The sequence below is a fragment of the Mastigoproctus giganteus genome, chromosome 4 (assembly GCF_048544385.1).
Source record: "Mastigoproctus giganteus isolate SK-2022 chromosome 4, ASM4854438v1, whole genome shotgun sequence".
NCBI lineage: Eukaryota > Metazoa > Arthropoda > Arachnida > Uropygi > Thelyphonidae > Mastigoproctus > Mastigoproctus giganteus.
This window is the reverse complement of record NC_143578.1, coordinates 97,912,409-97,931,742: the sequence shown is the minus strand read 5'-3', so window position 1 is coordinate 97,931,742 and position 19,334 is coordinate 97,912,409. Positions and strand designations below refer to the sequence as shown.

General features: G+C 34.5%; 1 protein-coding gene across 1 annotated transcript in view; it reads left to right on the top strand.

The window, feature by feature from the left end:
* Positions 1 to 18,640, top strand: part of LOC150086934 (uncharacterized) — a 64,321-nt gene extending 45,681 nt beyond the window's left edge. Inside the window, exons 4-5 of the mRNA XM_090371691.1 lie at positions 9,300 to 9,420; positions 18,343 to 18,640. Coding sequence (XP_090227817.1) covers positions 9,300 to 9,420; positions 18,343 to 18,547 — 326 coding nt within the window. The 3' untranslated portion in view covers positions 18,548 to 18,640. The remainder of the gene's footprint in view (positions 1 to 9,299; positions 9,421 to 18,342) is intronic.
* The last annotated feature ends 694 nt before the right edge of the window (positions 18,641 to 19,334 follow it).

Genomic DNA, 19,334 nt, shown 5'->3' with positions numbered 1-19,334 from the left:
ACAGCAAACTCAAAATAGGAAGCATTCAAAGAATTCATCTTGGAAGCTACTAGGCTTTACATACCAACTAAGAAATATTGTTCAAGGTTCAGGCCTAAATGGATGTCAGATGAACTAATGAGACATATGGCAAAGAAGAAAAATGCATGGGATACATATAAATTAACATGTGACACAGAAGCCTATGATAGATATAAGTTGATCTGTAACCAAGTTACAAAGGAGGTTAGGCAAGCGAAGGCAGATTACGAGAAATCTTTGGCAACGGATGCAAAAAAAACCAGCAAGGAGTTCTTTACTTATGTAAACTCTAGAAGGAAGGGGATGAATCAGATTGGTCCACTTGATATCGATGGTTCAACTGTTCATGATCCTTCTCAGGTAGCTAACAAACTAAATCAATATATTGCATCTACATTCACACATGAGGATTTGTTCAGGAAGGGGAATGCCATAGATGAAGTAAACTCTTGCAGTAAGCTAGATGATCTTGTAATAATTCAGAGTAAAGTGGAGGAGAAATTGTTGAAGATAAATACAAGAAAGGCACCTGGGGTGGATGGGATCTATCCAGTTATATTAAAGGAGGCAGCAAAGGAAGTAAGCAATCCATTAGCCATAATTATGAGAGCTTCCTTGGACTCAGGGGAGGTACCCACAGACTGGAGATGTGCAAATGTAACCCCAATTCACAAAGGAGGATCAAAGGCTGACACAAGTAATTATAGACCTGTTAGTTTAACTTCTGTTCCAGGAAAATTAATGGAAGCACTGGTTAAAGAAGCACTGCAGCATCATCTTGACAAGAATTCAGTTATAGCTCAGACACAGCATGGTTTTGTTAAGGGAAGGTCATGCCTGACCAATTTGATTGGATACTATGATGTAGTCACAAAAGAATTGGATGCAGGGAATAACTTTGATATTATATATTTGGATCTTAGAAAGGCTTTTGATACTGTTGCACATGGAAGACTGCTACACAAATTGGAGCAGTGTGGTATTGGTGGCAAATTGTTGCTATGGATAAAGGGATGGTTGAGTGGCAGAAGACAGAGAGCGGTAATTAATGGACACTGCTCATCGTGGACTAATGTTATTAGTGGAGTCCCTCAGGATTCAGTGTTAGGTCCATTGTTGTTTTCTATATTTATAAATAATATTGATGATGGTATATCAAGCTTAATGTCCAAATTTGCAGACGATACAAAGGTTGGCAGTGTTGTTAAGGATGCTACTGACGCTATGCTGCTGAAACAGGATCTGGAAAGGTTGAGCAGATGGGCTGAGAGGTGGCACATTGACAAATGTAAAGTACTACATATGGGAAACAGCAACCCCAGAGCAACGTATCAACTCTGTGGTACTACACTGTCAGTGGTAGAGAATGAAAAGGACCTGGGGGTAATTGTGCAGGCAGATATGAAGTTCTCTGAGCAGTGCAGACGGGCTGCAAGAGTAGCTCATGGTGTCTTATCAATGTTATACAGGAATTTTTCTAGCAGGGATAGGGAGGTGATTATTCCCTTGTATAAGGCAATGGTCAGGCCACACCTTGAGTACTGTATACAGGTCTGGAGGCCTCATTTCAAGAAGGATCTGTTGGAACAAGTACAGAGAAGGGTAACAAGGTTAGTGAACGAAACGAAGGGTTGCTTTTACAAAGAAAGGCTTAAGTTTTGCAAATTACAGTGTCTGGAGACTAGGCACCGGTGAGGTGATCTGATAGAGGTGTACAAAGCCTTGAATGGTTTGAGCATGCTCAATGCTGATGGGATACTGCCTCTTGCTCAGAATAATCACCTGAGAGGGCATAAATTCAAATTGAGGAAAGACAGATGTAGGATAGATGTGCGGAAATTTGCCTTTAGCCAGCAGGTAGTTGGTTGGTGGAACAGACTTCCATCCCTTGTTGTGGAAGTTGATAGCCTAAATAAATTTAAGGCTCAGCTGGACAGGTATTTCGAACGTACGGAGGAGTGAAGTGGAAAGGTTTTTTTTTTTTTTTGGCTGATGTTGCATAAGCTTACTTTCTTGCATCATATGCTAATGCTAATGACTTCAACTCTTGCAGAAAGTGCTTATATAGCTGAAAGTAATAGCTGATGTAATATTATGTCATCACCTACACGTGACAATCTTGTCTGATGCAATCTGTAAGAAATATCGCCATAAACTTACATTATTGGACGACAATTACAATTTTAAGGGATGATGCTCTTTCTTTGAACACTAGTGTATGTATAAATATTTTGTCTGTACAAAATATTTTTCACATAGGAATTTGCATGTTGTGCAAGCTGAAAAACCACTAACTTAAGTCAGGGCCCTACTCACTCTGCCTGAGATTGGATAATTTAGCCTTGATTGAAGAGGCTACTTCCTCCTATTACTACAGAAATCAAACCCAAACCTCTTCAAACGAGTGACAGTATACCATACACATTTGTTTATTATTATTGTTTTCTAATAGCACCAAAAGCTGTTACTCATATTAGTAGGTATTTTTGTGTGTGTAGAAGTGTGTGTTCACAAACTGATTTGCATGTTGAGCAAATCAGTTTGAAAATTCTTTGTAAGCTGAAAAACAACTCTGGGGGAACCCTCCTCCTTTTGCCTGAGATTGGCTAACCACAGCCTTGATTGATGAGGGTTTTAGAAATTACTCTTGTTATTAGTGGGAACTGAACTCAGACCTCTCCAAACTAGTGGCAGACAGTGATGTATCATGGCAACTAAGCTGCCAAGGAGGACTATTTCAATCTACAGTCAGACCTACATGCATACATACCATGCTGTGCAAGCAATAAGGTCTTGATTTTTAGGTGAAATGCCTTCAGCAGCCCCCTTCCCATCAAAGCATTCTTCCTGCTATCAAGTATATGCTTTTCAGCTCTAGTCCAAGGCCTAATTTCAGTTAAAAAATTAAATAATGAGTCGTTCCTACAACAGTATACCTGAATACTACACTACTAGCACAGTAACAACATGTTATATATTAGTGCAATAGTAATAATACTACATAATCCTATCTATTACAACAATACACACACGTGCACATATATATATAAAGTTATAAATGGATAAAGATATCCATATCCATTTAGTCGAGCTCACAGTGTATACCATATATTCAATAGATTTAAATCAAAATCTTCTTCACATTTCTACATACAATATACTTTATATATATATATATATATATATATATACACATTATGGCTGTAGGGTACGTTTTGCTAATGCAGTGTCCCTGATCCATAAGCTATGTTATCTTCCTTTTTGTACAGTCCCACGATTAATTAGCTTCTTAATACAATTATTCTTTACCACACACTGCATCGCTCTTTTAAAGTTTAATATTTTGGTGACTACTTTCATTAAAGACTCTCTCTATAAAGGTAAAATTATGTAATCTCAAGACACTATTACCTAATTCTGTAAAATTATGTGTGATATTGTATCATCTTGCTTATAAAAGCATCACCTGCTGCTATCTGTCGTCGCTTCCTATTCAGCAGTATGGTATACACTCAGTTAACTCCAAGGAAAAAAAGCATAATTATTGCTCTCTATAGGGAAGGCATTTCTAATTGAGATATAGCTATAAAGGTAGGTTGTAATCAGGGCTGCTGCATGCCTATAAGCCACCTTTATGCAAAGTCTTATCAGCCCCAAAATAATAAATAATTCTAGACAGTTATTTTATTAATATATTTTGTAATGATCAATGAACACGGTAAAATATATTTTGGAAAAAAAAACTACAACTATATTCTAACACTTTACAACAAAAAAAAGGCTTTTATTCAGCAGTAAATGTTTATCATATTTCCTGCAAATTACTACATGTAGAAATTCAAGTCCAACATTAACAAGTATCCTTTGAACCTTCAGCTATTATATGGTACTAAAATACTATAGGTTTCAATCAGAGGTGTATTGCTAAAAAAAATAGTACCGGAACGCTCGTCGATTAACTGCAAATAGTTACCTACGCTTTTTTAATTTGCAAAAATAAATAAGTCAAAGATTAGAATATTTGTTCAGTATTTATTTATAACTATTAAATAAAAATTTCAAAAGTGAAAAACAAAGACAAAAAATTTAAAAAATCAGAAAAGAAAAAAACAAAAACTCCAAAATAATATAAAAAATACTGTTTAGAAGAATCATAGAAATTCTCATACAGGATCGATTACATAGTCTTATGTGACTGCCCTTTTTGTTTGTTGGTCAATAGCAGAACGATGAGACTACAACCAAGTTCGGACATAAAATTTGGATTCCATAATTCTAATGGTGGACTGTGTAATTTAATAAACAACAAAATTGTCACATGTTCGACAAGAATACGGGATCTTTTCTCAGTTAATATTAAATTCATACTGCTGAAGCCACACTTGCATTCAGAAGAACTGCAAGCTATAATTTTGGAATAAGTTTTTTAAATGTTCCAAATCTGTGGGCACACTACAACCACCTAAATAATTCCTGTAGGCATTCAAACATTTTGTGAAAGATAAATTGTTTACAGAGAGATTCTATTTCATTTTCTCCAAATCCAAGATCAATTTCAGATGGCCATTTCCTTGGTTCAAGAATTCGCAACTCTTTTATAATGTCTGAAGTTGAAATTCCTTCAATAAATTCAGTAGAATCTATACTAACTCAGCCTAGGCTTCATATTACTAATAATACTGTTTAGAAATTAATTGCTATGAATTAAAGTTACTTTGTTATTGCCCATTAATGTTACTGAAAATAATCGCATTTTTTCAATAGTATCTGAGGCTTCTAACAACTTTTTTCCTTTTTGAGGATCTTTTAAAAATTCCAAGTAACCAATTGTATTGATGAATCAATTTGTATGCATATACTATTGTCGTATCTCTTTTTTGTAAAGACTCTGAAAAAATCGATAGCTCAAACAATACATCCTACATCAGGGCTAAATTTAGAACAAACTGTTTGGATAAAATTCGTTTATACTTTGTATAATCCGTTGAACATGGATTGTTCAGTTTTGTCGGTTGTTATCTTTATTGGCATTATCAAAATGATCGCATAAAAATGCAAAATTCTGCCCAACTGCTGATACGGTTCCAAAGGAGGTGGCCACCCACCTTACATTAAATACCCGTCCAATCCTTTTAATTTCTTCACCGATGCTTCTAATTTCTCTCAGGTTTTTTGGATTGACTGTACAAAGTGTACAGCTTGTCCATAAATATTTGATTTTTTTTTGTTTTGTTTTTATTAGTTATTGGCGCATCGGTTTCTGTGGCCATAATGCACCTCCCAAAGTTTTTGCATTTTTACTATGATCCAAGCCCGAGGCAGGATTCAAACCTGCGACCTTTGGGTTGCCGGGCTAGCCAGGTGGCCCAGTGCCGACCGGGCCACCTGGCTAGCCCGGTCGGCATAAATATTTAAAAATGGTTAATTCCATGTTGTTATGTTATGTTATTTGGTTTCTAGGATCATTAGCAACTAAGGCCATATTGCTCCGAGGATATGCGGTGGTCATTCCCTGACCTTTCCGCATCCTCTGTATTTGGTGGTCATGGGCTCGAACCCAGATCTAATCAAGAAGCGTGTGCTACAGACTGCTGCTCCTGCCCACCTGGCTACGGAAGCACCTGTTAAATTCCATGAACTTCTGATATTGCATCTCCAACTGATAACTCAAACCAATGGTTTAAACAATGCCATATGATCAAAATTTGGATATTTATCTAATAATTTATTTTCAACTCCAGATTTTCTGCCCAACATGACACTTGCCCCATCGCTCGTAAAAGAAATTAAATAGTGTTTTAAATAATTGTTGTCAAATCCGTATTTTTCAAGACATTTTAAAAGATACTGTTATTGTGAAAGCTGTTTGATCTGGCAATTCGATTAAATCAAGAAACAAGTAATGTGGATCTTTCATTTTATTGATTTCACATTTTAAATAAATAATCAGAGTAGATTTCTTGCTTAGAGTGGTAGACTCATCAATGAGAATTAATAAGTTTCCACGTATGTCCACAATCTGTTGGCACAATTTTAATTTCATTTGCCTTGCGACATTCTCCATTATATTAATAGCACTTAATCTTGAATGCAAACCATGAACAATAACAGTGCCATTCAATTCTTGAAGTTTGTTTGTTTGTTATTTGGTTTTAAAGAGCATTAGCAACTAAGGCCATATTGCTCCGGGATATGCGGTGGTCATTCCCTGACCTTTCCTCATCCTCCGTATTTGGTGGTGACGGGCTCGAACCCTGGTCTAATCAAGAAGCGTGTGCTATGCACTGCTGCTCCTTCCCACCTGGCTACGGAGGCACCTCAATTCTTGAAGTAGTAACAACTCAAAATGATCAGAATATGGTCGATCATGTTTCACAATATAATATGCAGTTCTAAAAACCTTACAGGTGCTAGAAATTTCGGAGTCATTCATTTGATAAATTACCGCTTCTAAATGTTGTTAATTTGCAGCTTGAAAGATTTTTTCAGCCTGTATATGTGAAGTACTTTTTGAATGTTCATAAATTTTCTTACACAAAGATGTCAATTGTGCACTTCTATCTTTGCCATAAGATGATACCACTACCAAACTCCATTCCTTTGAAATGCTAACTCCGTGCGTTTTAGACAGCCCTAATTTTTTTAAAGCAGCACAAGTCAAACATCCTAATTTTCCAGTGTCACACATGAGCCAAGGATATGCTTTTTTCTTCTCAGTCCACATGTCAGCATTCCAAACGCGGGGCCAATTAAATTTTAATTCTGTGTCACTGTTTCCTTCATCTTTAGATCTTGATGGAAAAGAAGAGGTAATGTCATTATCATTTCCAGATTTTCTTGCACAGTTTTCAGTTTTTTATCAAGAAATCTATTTAATGTTGTTTGCTTGTGTTTTTTACTCATTTTGTATTTAATGAAAATTTCTTCTTTTAATTTTTAAATACTGAAATCACGTAAATTTAAATTTATATATTTAATCCCATAAAAATTAATTTTTACCTTAGAAGAAACAGTAATAAACAAATTAATTAATCTAAATAGTAGAGATCGGTCATAAACTGACATGTACATATTATATATATACACTGGTGTGCAAAACTTAAGGACCAACACTATTTCTAAAGGTTACACAACTACAATTTTTACTTAAGGTACTCGTTACTGATGAGAGTAGATTCGGTCTCAGCAGTGATTCTGGACATCAGCTAATCTGGCGAGAGGTTGGTACATGGTATCACCCCCGCAAACATCATTGAAATGGATCAATGTGGCGGTCAAAGTGTTCTTGTCTGGGAAGGCATTATCTTGGATGGATGTACACAACTCCAGATACTGGAAGGCGGTACTGTAACTGGTGCACACTACTGTACTGAGGTACCATTGGCCCAGAGTTTGTGTTTATGGATGATAACACCACACCCCATTGCACTGCAGTTGTTGATATGCTTTTGGAAAGTGAGGATATTGTTCATATGGATTGGCCTGCCCATTCCACCGATCTAAATCCCATTGCACACATATAGGACACTCTGGGGCGATGCCTAGTGCACATCCACACCCACCAGAAAATGTTCACCAGCTGAAGATGGCACTGACAGAGGAATGGATGATGTTACCGCAAGAACTTATCAACATTGTTCTAAGTATGGACAGGCAGTGTGTCGACCTGCATCGACATTAGTGGTGGCCATATCTCCTACTGAGGACCACCTCTTCCCTTTGTTCCATCTTTGGCAGTGATGCATCTGTATCATGGCAGCCAGTGATATGTTGCCATTTTTGAATAACTGACACAACAACAGAAACATTTTGTTTCCGTTGTTGTGTCAGTGTTGTTTCCTTCATCATTTCTGTACCTCACGAGGTTCCTTTAGTATATGCTTTTCCCATATCCAGGCCCCTCCTATGAGAAGCTACAGGCGAAAACCTGACTGGTCCTTAAATTTTGCACACCAGTATATAATACATATATGAATGACAAAAAAAATCCTTTACATCATTCTCCAGAAGACGCTCTATAAGCAATATAGTCGAGAAAGTGATCATACAGTCCAGAAGACTGTATGATCACGCCACATCGACAGTACAATAACTGAATCAGACTTCAGACTCATGACATAGAACAACCAGTTCTAGCATTCAGTTCACAGCGAATCAAAATGCAGCGTTTGCATGCATCACAATACATCTCATTCATTGGATCTCTTTATCTAACACATTATACTTTAGTAAGAAACGTTCAAGTTTCATTGCGAAATTTATTTGTTTTTAAATAAATTTTTAAAGAAATCTATTAATTTTAAAGATTACTATTAATATATATTTTTAGTAGCAATGGGTAAAATAGATATTATTTCTCCCTCCCCTTTGATTATGCCATTGTTTCATAATATTAGGTGTATAAATTTAATGATTTTCTATTACAACATTTAGAAAAAAAGTACCGGAATGTTGTTCTGGCCCAAATAGATACACTATAAAAATAAAAAGAATAATAATACAATTTTAATTAGAGGAAATTTTTACAGAAAAGATGTATACATATATGAAAAACATGTAGCTATTTTTCTAACTAGTCTATGTCACATATTTTGTGAACATTGAACTAGTTATTGTACATTGGTTTCATAAAACTTATTTATAGCACCAAAAACATGTATGAAATCCATTTATCTGCAGGCCAAATAGATGGTACCATGGGAAACAGCAACATTCAAAGACATGTTAAGTAACATATGGCAAAATGTTGACAGCCATCAATGGTTGATTGCTTTCAAACTAAAATTCTTTTGTACTTATAAAAATTTTAAATATTTTTTTAGATTATTGTTGTTCTGTTTTTATAAACAAAACTATAAAATATATTTTGACCTTCTTTCATTTATATACCATTTTCAAAGTTAAAGAAGTAAATAATTTTGAAACTAAAGTGACATGCAAAGCTAATTTAGATAAATGATAAAAATTTTACAAGTAGAGCATACCTCACTTAAAAAAAAGATTTGAGGAATGCAATGATTTAATCTTTGTCCTTTTCTTTTTTAAGTGAGATTAATTAATTATCATTTAAAAAAGGATTTACCATCATCACTGATTCAGGGAGTGCCCACATGGAGAGTACTCTGAGTGATACTTTACTACCTGTAAGGATATAATTATCACAGTGTTGTAACATGTAAAATCAAACTTAGTGAATTATTTAACAGGAAAATATACTAATACCATACATGGATGTCTCTGATGACATTACTTTGAAACAAAATTTTGCTTCTTTTTAGATATCTTATCAGGTATTCAGTGTTGGAATGCATCTAAGTTTTTTGACTGTACTACAGAGAATTCTGGGCTCAGTCACATTCGGGATCTACTTCACAAAGACTCAGATCAGACTGAATGCAGGTAAGTATTTGATGTAAATTAATATACAGAATATCAAAAAGAATTGTTCACATTTAACATTAAACTTCATTAGAAATGCCATGTAACAGATAGTATTCGCTAAATATAAATTGAAGCCTTTATATATAAACATAAATGCCAATTAATACACTCATCATCCTTGCCATTTTGGGTGTAATGTCAAAACAGTACAGCAATAACTGGTTGAATCCTTGGGATATGCTGCTCTGATGAAGAGTGCTTTCAGCCTGATCATTATAACATTCTTGATATAGAGATATGATGTGTGATAAAAAGTTTCTGGACTGGCCTCAATAGTGACACTACCATAAGTTAGTACAAAATTTTCATCTGCTAGGTGCAATGTTGTTGAACTAAAGCAACTAAGTTTATGAAGCAAAAAGTATATAATATACTTTTACTTTTGCCTGTAAATTGCATGATTTTAAGGTAAATTCGTTCTTTCAACTCAGTTTAAAAAACTGGCAGCTACAGCTTAAAAAACATTAAACTGTAGCTGCTATTTTTGCAACCAATCCAAGTAATTCTGAAGCAACATGGCATGTTTCTGATTATTAAACACCCTCCTTCCAAGTTCAAATCATCAGTAAACTTTGAAAATATTTCCTGCGCTCTCTCAACAATGTCATTAAGGCAGATTAGAAACGGGAGAGAGGAGTCCCCAGAACTGATCTCTAATGGATGCCACGATTCCAGTGCCTAGACTGGTCCAATCCAATGAACATCCATTTATGGCTATGGTTTGCCTTCTCCTTTTTAGCCAGCATGATACAACAGACCTGTCCTAGGTAAAAGAAGAAATTTGTTTTGAAAGATAGTATTTATTTGATTGGAAGAGGTGAAGAGTTTTTGGTAGTGTATTAAATAGTATTATTACTGGTCATTTGATTTCAAGAAAACCCTATGTTTTTGCTGCACCAGCCAAAAAAAATTAAATAAATAAATAAAAAAAATAATAAAAATTGCCTATTTGATTCCCTCCTTACATAGATGTCTATCCAGCTGACTTCTGAATTTCTCTAAACTGACAGCCTCAACTACCATTGGAGGTAACTTATTCCACTAATTAATAACTTGCCGACTAAAGGAAAACTTCTTGAAATCCAGTCTAAACATCTTTCCCAATAATTTATGTCCCCTGCTTCTGGAATCATAACAAAATTTTGCACTCATTAATTTTACTTTCACCTCTCAGGCCTTATATACCTCAATCAAGTCTCCTCTAAGATGCCAGTTCTCAAGTACTGTAGCCCACATATTTTTAATCTTTCATGTGGACACCCTTCTGCTGATGTAACAGGTGAGCTGCCTGTCTTTGGATCCTTCAAGAAGCTCTATGTCTTTTTTAGGTGTGGTCTCCATACTTGAACACAATATTCCAAGTGTGTTCTTACAATTACCTTATGGAATGGGATTATGACCTCCTACAAGCAAATTTTTGATAAATCATCAATAGGTCACCATGGGGACTTCTTTGCCACTGTCCACATTGCTTGGAGAACTTCATGTTTGACCATGCCACACTGATAAAAACTTCCCCTCAAAAGCCATGCAAGTCCCTTTACTCCATTCCCCCAAATATCTGACAATCCGTTGATGGTATCATTAATTGTTTCTTCTGGCAAACACTCTGGTTCTAGTCCACCTATCCCTATTACAAAAGATGTTACCTGTTCCCCCAATGATGGAATCTCCCAGTAGAACTAAATCCTTTTGAACCAGAGCAGTATGCACTTGATTATTCTGTTCTGCGACCTGAATAGGGAGTTCATCATATGGTAGGTAACTAGACAAGGTAGGTAACCTTTTCTCTGGGCTAGTGCCCTTTCTTCGGTGACCTCTAATTCTTCTAGTAACACACAAAGTGTTACGTTGAAATCAGAACTTTCAGCAATTGATTAGCAACTAGATACAACTTTTGAAAGCATGCCACAACTTATACAAGCAATGAATTCATGATTCATGTGGGAATCAGCTATGGCCATTTCTGTCTGAGTTACAAAGTACTCAAAGTGGATCTTGTAACATTACATCTTGTATCACTGTTGGTACTTGTATTTTAAGGGTTCAGGGAAATTGCTAATCTGGGAGGCTAGGGGAGTCACTGGAATGATGCAGGTTAGTGACATGGGCCAAAATCATAGTTGCATCCTCCACATTCAGCCAGTAATTACCATGCACAGAAACATACCAAAAACCACTAGCAGTTACATGTTTAAAAAATTATAAGGGACTTATCAGGGTTGTAAAAAGCCAAAAAATACAAAATTAAATTTTATAAAATTTTAATTAATTAAATTAAAATTAAAGCCTTAAACAAATTTAAGGCTTTGATTGATTCAATCCATTCTGATATAACAGGACTAATGGAGACATGACTGCCATCCAAATATATGGGATAAAGAATTTCATTATGATGAGGATAATGTGTTTGGGAAGGACAGGGAGAGTCGAAGGGGTCAGGTTTCTTATCAAATGCTCTCTGAAACTATCAGACTGTACCCAGAGTCAGAGTCAAGTTCAGATGGATGTTTGAGTCTGTGTGGTGAGAAAAAAAAAAAAAAAAAAAAATGCAGCCATTATCAACCCACTGCAGGATGGAAGCCTCCTCAACAATTCATGTTGAGGGAAATGGACCATAATCTGCCACACTGGTCCAGTGTGGGTTGGCAGATCAACTATATTTTGCAGTCAGGGGCTTGAACACCAGTCTACTCAAAGAGCGTGTGCTACTACACTCCCGCTCCTGACCACTCAGCTACGGAGCCCTCTGTGGTGGGGCAAAGATACCATGCCATAAAGTAAAGATAATAGTTGGGGCATATGTTGCACACAAAATGATTCTGAATAATAAGGCAAAAATCTAAGTAGGCAATTTGAATGGGCAGCCAAGTGCAGTTGCCTCATTATGTGTCACTGCAACATGCTCCATAAATTTCAAATCATGTATAGGCTTTCAGAGTAGAGGAGCCAATAGCTGGTGGGGAGCCATATGTCATAAAATGTGTAGCATCCAGAGATTTCCGTGGTCAAAGAAACAATGAGGGCTTCAATTTCAACAGAGGGAGCAGAACAATGAGAGCTTCAATTTCAAGAGAGGGAGCTACAGTACATTCAGGCATTTCTTGAGCTCTGTTAACTGTAGACACAACTATACACTATTAAATATGAATTCATTAAGGGAAATATTCAAGGAATTTATCATGGAATCTACAAGTGCATTTACTTGCAGAGAAGTTTTGCAAAAGAAAAATGCCAAATGAATAACAATAGACATTAAGTGTTTAATTGAGTAAAAGAAAAAAAGCACGAGATACTTAAAGACCATCATAACATAATGAGTTATATGCCTATTATACATTGGATGGGTGAAAGTTAAGTATGAAGAATCACTAGCAAAGAGAGCTAAAAATGGAGACAAAAAGAGTTTTTTTGACAATGAAACCAAAAAAGAAGAGAGAAGAATCAAATATGGTAAGGTTACTTGATAGAACTGGAAGAGTTATTAAAAAACCAGCAGAAGTGGCAGACAAGATGAATAGATACTTTGCAATGATCTTTACAAGTTAAAGGCCATTCAAACAATGAGAGATCACAGTCAAGTTGCTGTAAATTAAGTGATATTATCACTATCAGAGAAGATTAATGAGAAAAAATACTGAAGCTGAGTGAAGGTATGACTACAGAAGTGAATGATATACATCCGGTTATAATAATAATAATAAAAAAAAAGTGCATTTTCCCTTTGGGGAATGTTAATGAGATTATCATTAGACTCCAGGATGATCCTCCCCAACTCAAGAAGTCGCTATCATCTCCCAGTCCACAAAGGAGGTCTGAAAGATGTAATGGACCACTACAGACCAGCCAACGAGGACTTCAGTGGCAAATGAGATCACAGAGCCTCTGATTAAAAATATAATACAAAACCATCTTGACAGGAATTATATCTTTAGTACATCACAGCAAGAGCTCATGAAGGGAAAGTCTTGCCTAACCAATCCAGTTAATTATTATAACAAAGTTGTAAAATAGTTGGATGCAAGAAACAAATTTTCCATTATTTACCTTAACTTCAGTAAAGCTTTTCATACAGTTCCTCATGAGAAATTATTATATAAGCTGCAGAAAATTGTGATTAATGCAGATCTTCATTGGATCAATGACTGGCTAAAAGATAAGAGTAGTCAATAAATGGACATACCTCAGAGTAGACCAGTGAAACAAGTGGAGTCCCTCAAGGATCAGTGTTGGGTCCACTTTTGTTTCCTATCTTTCTTAATGACACTTATGAGGGAGTGCAGGGAAAGTAGTCAAAGTTTGCTGATGATCAGTTAGGAAGTGTCATTAATGACCAAACCAGATGGTTTTGCTTCAAAATGACAGATTGTTGTACAAATAATCTGAAAAATGGCAATTGAATTTTTTAGCCCATCAGAACGGCAAAGCCTGCAACTCTACCTTTCTGGCATCAATCAAAATAATACATCCAAATCATATGAATATAGGTTTTATTAATTTGAAAAATAGGGGTGGGTATATGATATAGATATATGTATAAGTGTTGCTGAGAAATGATGAATCATGATAATGGTGGTAATAAGTAGATAACAAAAAATAATAAAATAAAATAATAGGAAAACAAGGGTATTGCTTTACAAGGACGGAGCTTTCAGTATAATGCTACTAAGAAAGGTAAACATGGTAGGTCAAGTGCCAAAGAAAATATATACAGTATATAAACATGGTGCAAAGAACAGATTTTAAAAGAATTAACTAATTACACTTGTAGAATAAGGTTAGTAAATGTTTCAGTTTTAGTAAATTTTCCAGCACAATGTTGCATCTATAGGTGGTATAAATTCTGTCATAATTGTTCGTCATATAGAATTTAATCAATTTTGGTAGGATTTGGTTGTGTGCTAATTTTTTATAAAGTTTCTTTAATGTTATTATTGCATCAAGGCTAAGCAGTCTTGCAACTTTGAAACCAGGCAATTTCTCCTCCTGGATTTCAATGTTTGTACACAAGGGTGACTTCTAATAATCTATGGAGAAACCCATAAGCTTCTGAGTCTGTACTAACAGCAGTGTCTATCAATTTTATAATATGCAGTTCAGCACAGATCTTCTATCTTTGAAACCAGCAAAACTTAAATTAAAAGGAGCAAGATTATTTACTCTCACTGTCACCTACTCCCATACAAATTTTCAGATTCAGGAGCTGTGGGTTCACACAAACTGTGTCTGAAACAAGAATAACATTCTTTTATATAACTGCAGATATGTGTACATATATCAGACAAACATTATCATTATGAATATACATTACTGGATGTATGTTAACTAAGCATTAGGTGTATTTAGTTATCTTATTGAAATATAGGTAAAAGCTCTGTATTTTCATGGAAATTAAGTATATGAAACATTCCTATGGAAAGGATTTCCTCATGAAAATATTATTACATTATACAGATACAAATCTTTTGCTTCCCCCCCCCAAATTCATCCTTAATTATAGAACTATTTGTAATCAGATTTTAAAAGGTCTTTCATATTTCAAGTCAGCATTCAAATTAGCTTGCATCACTTAATATTTAATTGGCAGCAATGTATATTTGCCTAATTAACTAATGATATTATACAGGCCACCTCTGCCACTCAGGAGAATATTTTATGAAAATAAACCTTTAGTTTGCTGCAGTGATCGGTTGGGAATGACACCAACATGCATGTTTCAATTTTATTGGGTTATCAACTAAAGCATATTCTTATGGATGAGAATGAACTAGCTCTGCCAGTGCATATGAGAATATGTTTATTAACCTGCTTTATTTGGCATATTTCCTACTTTATGTATTTTGTTTATAACAAAGTTAATTAATTTAGTGTCAATGTTTCATATTCTGTGTGAATCACGACTTGTGTGTATTCAAATTTATAGCCCTTTCTGTTCTCTCCACAGCATGGTCTGTTGATGGGTATCGGTAAGACACTCAAAACGCCACCTTATTACACTATATTATAATTAATAATATAGTTTTATATTTTTAAGACATGTCAGTGCTTACTTACTTCAACATTCATAAGTATTATTTTTTTTTTTATTCCAGTGACCCCATAAAAATCATGTTGAAGTTGATGTGTCGAAAAAAAGAAAAGTTGATGTTGAGTGTCGTGTTTTTAATGAGTGGTGGCCAATTAATTACTTTTTTGCACTACTCAATGATACTTGCACATCTTATTTGCAATGAAGCTCGGTGTTCAGGGAATATAATGTGAAATGCCACTACACCATGAAACATGCCTCAAATTATAAATTTCAAGGAGCTTTGCAGCAGAAAAAAACTCCAAGAACCAACCCAAACTTTTCAAAGTCAACAACAGAAGATTAGAACTTTTACTCTTCAAAATTTATCTGCAGTTACAGCTAGTTTTCAAGCCTCCCAAATCATTGCCAAAGGAGGAAGGGCTTTTACAGTGAAACAAATTTGTTGGCAACTGCAGAAGAAGTATGTCCGGAGAAAATAAAGAATTTTGCATCGGTAAGTTTATCTTCATCAACTGTAACGAGAAGAATTGAAGATTTAGGAGCCGATGTTCAAAATCAACTCAGAGAAAGTTTGTGAATTCACATATTTTTCAATAGCAAATGATGAGAATGAAGATACAAGCCATACAGTTCAATTACTAATTTATATTGAAGGTGTAAATCAAAATTTTGCAGTAATTGAAGAACTAGTTGCATTAAAAATCTTGAAAGATACAACAACAGGTGAAAATATATTTTCGAGTGTGTCAGAAGCAATTGACAGCCTCAAATTGAACTGGAATTTGCTATCAGCGATTATGACAGATGATACTAAAATTGGGTTCATGGGTTGGCTTCATAAATATCTTGAGAGTAAAAATATTAAAAAACCAATGCAATTTCATTGTATAATTCACCAGCAGTCTTTGTGCAGAAAATTTTTGGGCATAGATTGTCATGTCAACTGTAATATTAACAGTAAATTTTATTTACAAGACTAATTTGAAACATTGGCAATTCAAAAATTTTCTTGAAACTATTGAGGCTGAATACTGTGATTTCTTGTACTACACCGAAGTATGATGGTTGAGTCGCAGTAACATGTTGAAGCGATTTTTTGAACTTGGGATCGAAATAGATCTATTTATGAACAAAAAATTGCAACCAGTTCCGGAACTGTCAGATCTCAAATGGTTGTGGAACCTTGCCTTTTTAACAGATATATGTGAACACCTGAATTTTCTTAATATGAAACTACAAGGACAAGACAAACTTGTCAGTCAACTGTATTATAATGTCAAAGCATTTGAAACAAAACTGGAGTTATAGATTTTAAAAATAATTCAAAGGTGTTTGAACTTTTTCAAAATCAGTTTGACATACCAGTCAACGATGTTGATGAGAATTTACAATTAGAGTTGGTAGATCTTCAATCTAACGACGCACTAAAGACTATTTAAAAATGAAAATCTAATTCAATTTTATTCAACATTATCTGAGAGTCAGATTATCCAAAAATTAAAAATTTTGCAAGAAAGGTTACACCAATTTTTGGAAGTACATATATGTGAGCAGACCTTTTCAAAAATGAAATAGGTAAAATCAAAAATACAATCACATCTAACCGACCGGCATTTACTTTTTAAGAATTAGAACTAGTACTTTAAAATCCAATATTAGAAACTTAGTCACACTTTACAACCACATTCATTGCACATATTTATAATTTTATTGTATTACTAACTGTATTTTTGCGATTAATACAATAAATAAGTAAAATTTCATATAGACAAACTGGTATATTTTTTATTACATATCCTTATATTTTATTACATCTGTAGATACAGGTAGGTATAAAATGTTTCTCTGATAACTTTAATCACCCCAGGGGCTCACATCTGGTGAGTATGGGCTTGGCACACCCAGGGGTCCTGAGCTGGATATCATCATTCTTCTCTATCTTGGTGATTCCTTTCTACTTCTCTCTCTCTCTCTCTCTCTCTCAGGGTAACTTGGGAATTTTTTTGGCTAGTGCAGCATAAGCCTCAAGCTTCTTTGCACCATATGGTTAATAATAATAATGTTATGCAGAGAATGTAGTTTTCAGTAATTAGGAATTTTCTCTGGCTGCAAAATATTCCAAAAATTCATATGTGGCCCACTTCTCTAAAAGTTTGGGGACCCCTGCTTTACAGTATAAAAATTTATATTTTATAAAAACTTTTACTAGTTTGAATTAAATACATGTAAATGCAATGAATAAAAAAAACTAACTAAATGCAAACACAAATAATATCAAATCAGGCTGGCTATAAATATTCCACACATAAATTTTGGTTCCATTCTGTTTGTGATGGCCTGCAATTTTGCAGATCATCACAGTTTATTAAATCTGGATTATAAATCAAAAATTAACATTTAAATTTAACTTAAGATATACATTTTGATCTGTAATCCAGTTTTAATAAACCCATTATAACTAATGTTGTTATATGTTTGAACATTTTCTTACAAATTTTTCTGTACTTACCTATGATTCATTCATTTGACTGCCAGAATGAGTTAGTGCTGCACATACTGTTACAATAGAATAGCACAAATAACACTGTTCACTTTGTGTTATAGCCTTGTGTCTACAATACAATACAGATGTGAAATAAACAAAAGCATTTTTCCTGTAGAAACAGACTTTTGTTATTCAAAATTTGTTTGAAAAACAGTTTGAACTGTATTCATATTACAATGTTTCCTTATTTAGCGTGGGATGGGCAATACATGCCTTTTTGTTTAATGCAGATGTATAAAAATAATATTTTATAAGAAATTATATGAAAGATTCAAAGCAACAATAGCTGTTTCATTTCTTTCAGTATGCTAAGGACTGCATTTAAATACTGTACAGGAGCAGCTGGAGTATCATCATGTCGAGAACAGGAAGATGTCAAAATTCTTGTAAATGAGCTCCTGACAGCCTTCATGGATAGTTCTCATTGCAATAGTCATTCTCACCTGCTAGCCCATGTTTCCACAGTGTTCACTGTAACATTGTTCTTTATGTCACTATGGAAAATGTGATTAATACCAACTTATTTTCTTACCAATAAGAAAATTTAGTTAATATTTAATTAAATTTATACTGTGCAAAGAACTACCTTTGCAAGAAATAATTCTATGTCAAAAAATTATATTTTAAGTTCTTGTAAATATTTCTAATTATAAATGAATTCTAAACCTATAGTAAATGCTTTTCCTAAATAATTTATAATAGTCATAAAAGGATTCAGGTGAGCATAATAAAAATATGACAAAATACCTTAGCCCTTTCTTTTGTCCAATAAAATTATAATTATTGTTAATTATAATATGTCTGATTTTCATTAAAAACTGTTAACTTTAATCCTTCAGAAACTGTCCTGGCTTATTCTCACAAAAAAAAAAAAAAAAAAAAGAGTCCTGCTCTATTGCCCATCTTCAGCGATCTAGACAAGGTTGCATCTCCATTAGGCATTACCCTGACTTCTAATCTATCTCTCTCTCGGCATAAACACATCTTGAGTATTCCTCTGCATTAAAAAACTGGATTCTTTTTTTTACTCCGAGTACTGCTACAGAATAATTTTTCTACATCTGTGAGGGTGAAAAAAAAAAAAAAAAAGAGGGCTAATCAATGAACAATCTATTGTGAATTCTGTTAGTTCTCTATCTCACAGATGTTCAAGTTTCTGGTGCATGCAGTATTTATGTATCTACTTCCAGGTATTAATGCCTATTCAGAACATGGGCACTGTTCTGAATAGGCATCTGTAATTCCACTTCTCTTTTCACTTATCCTTTGTACCTCTTTTCTGTATAACCTTCCATC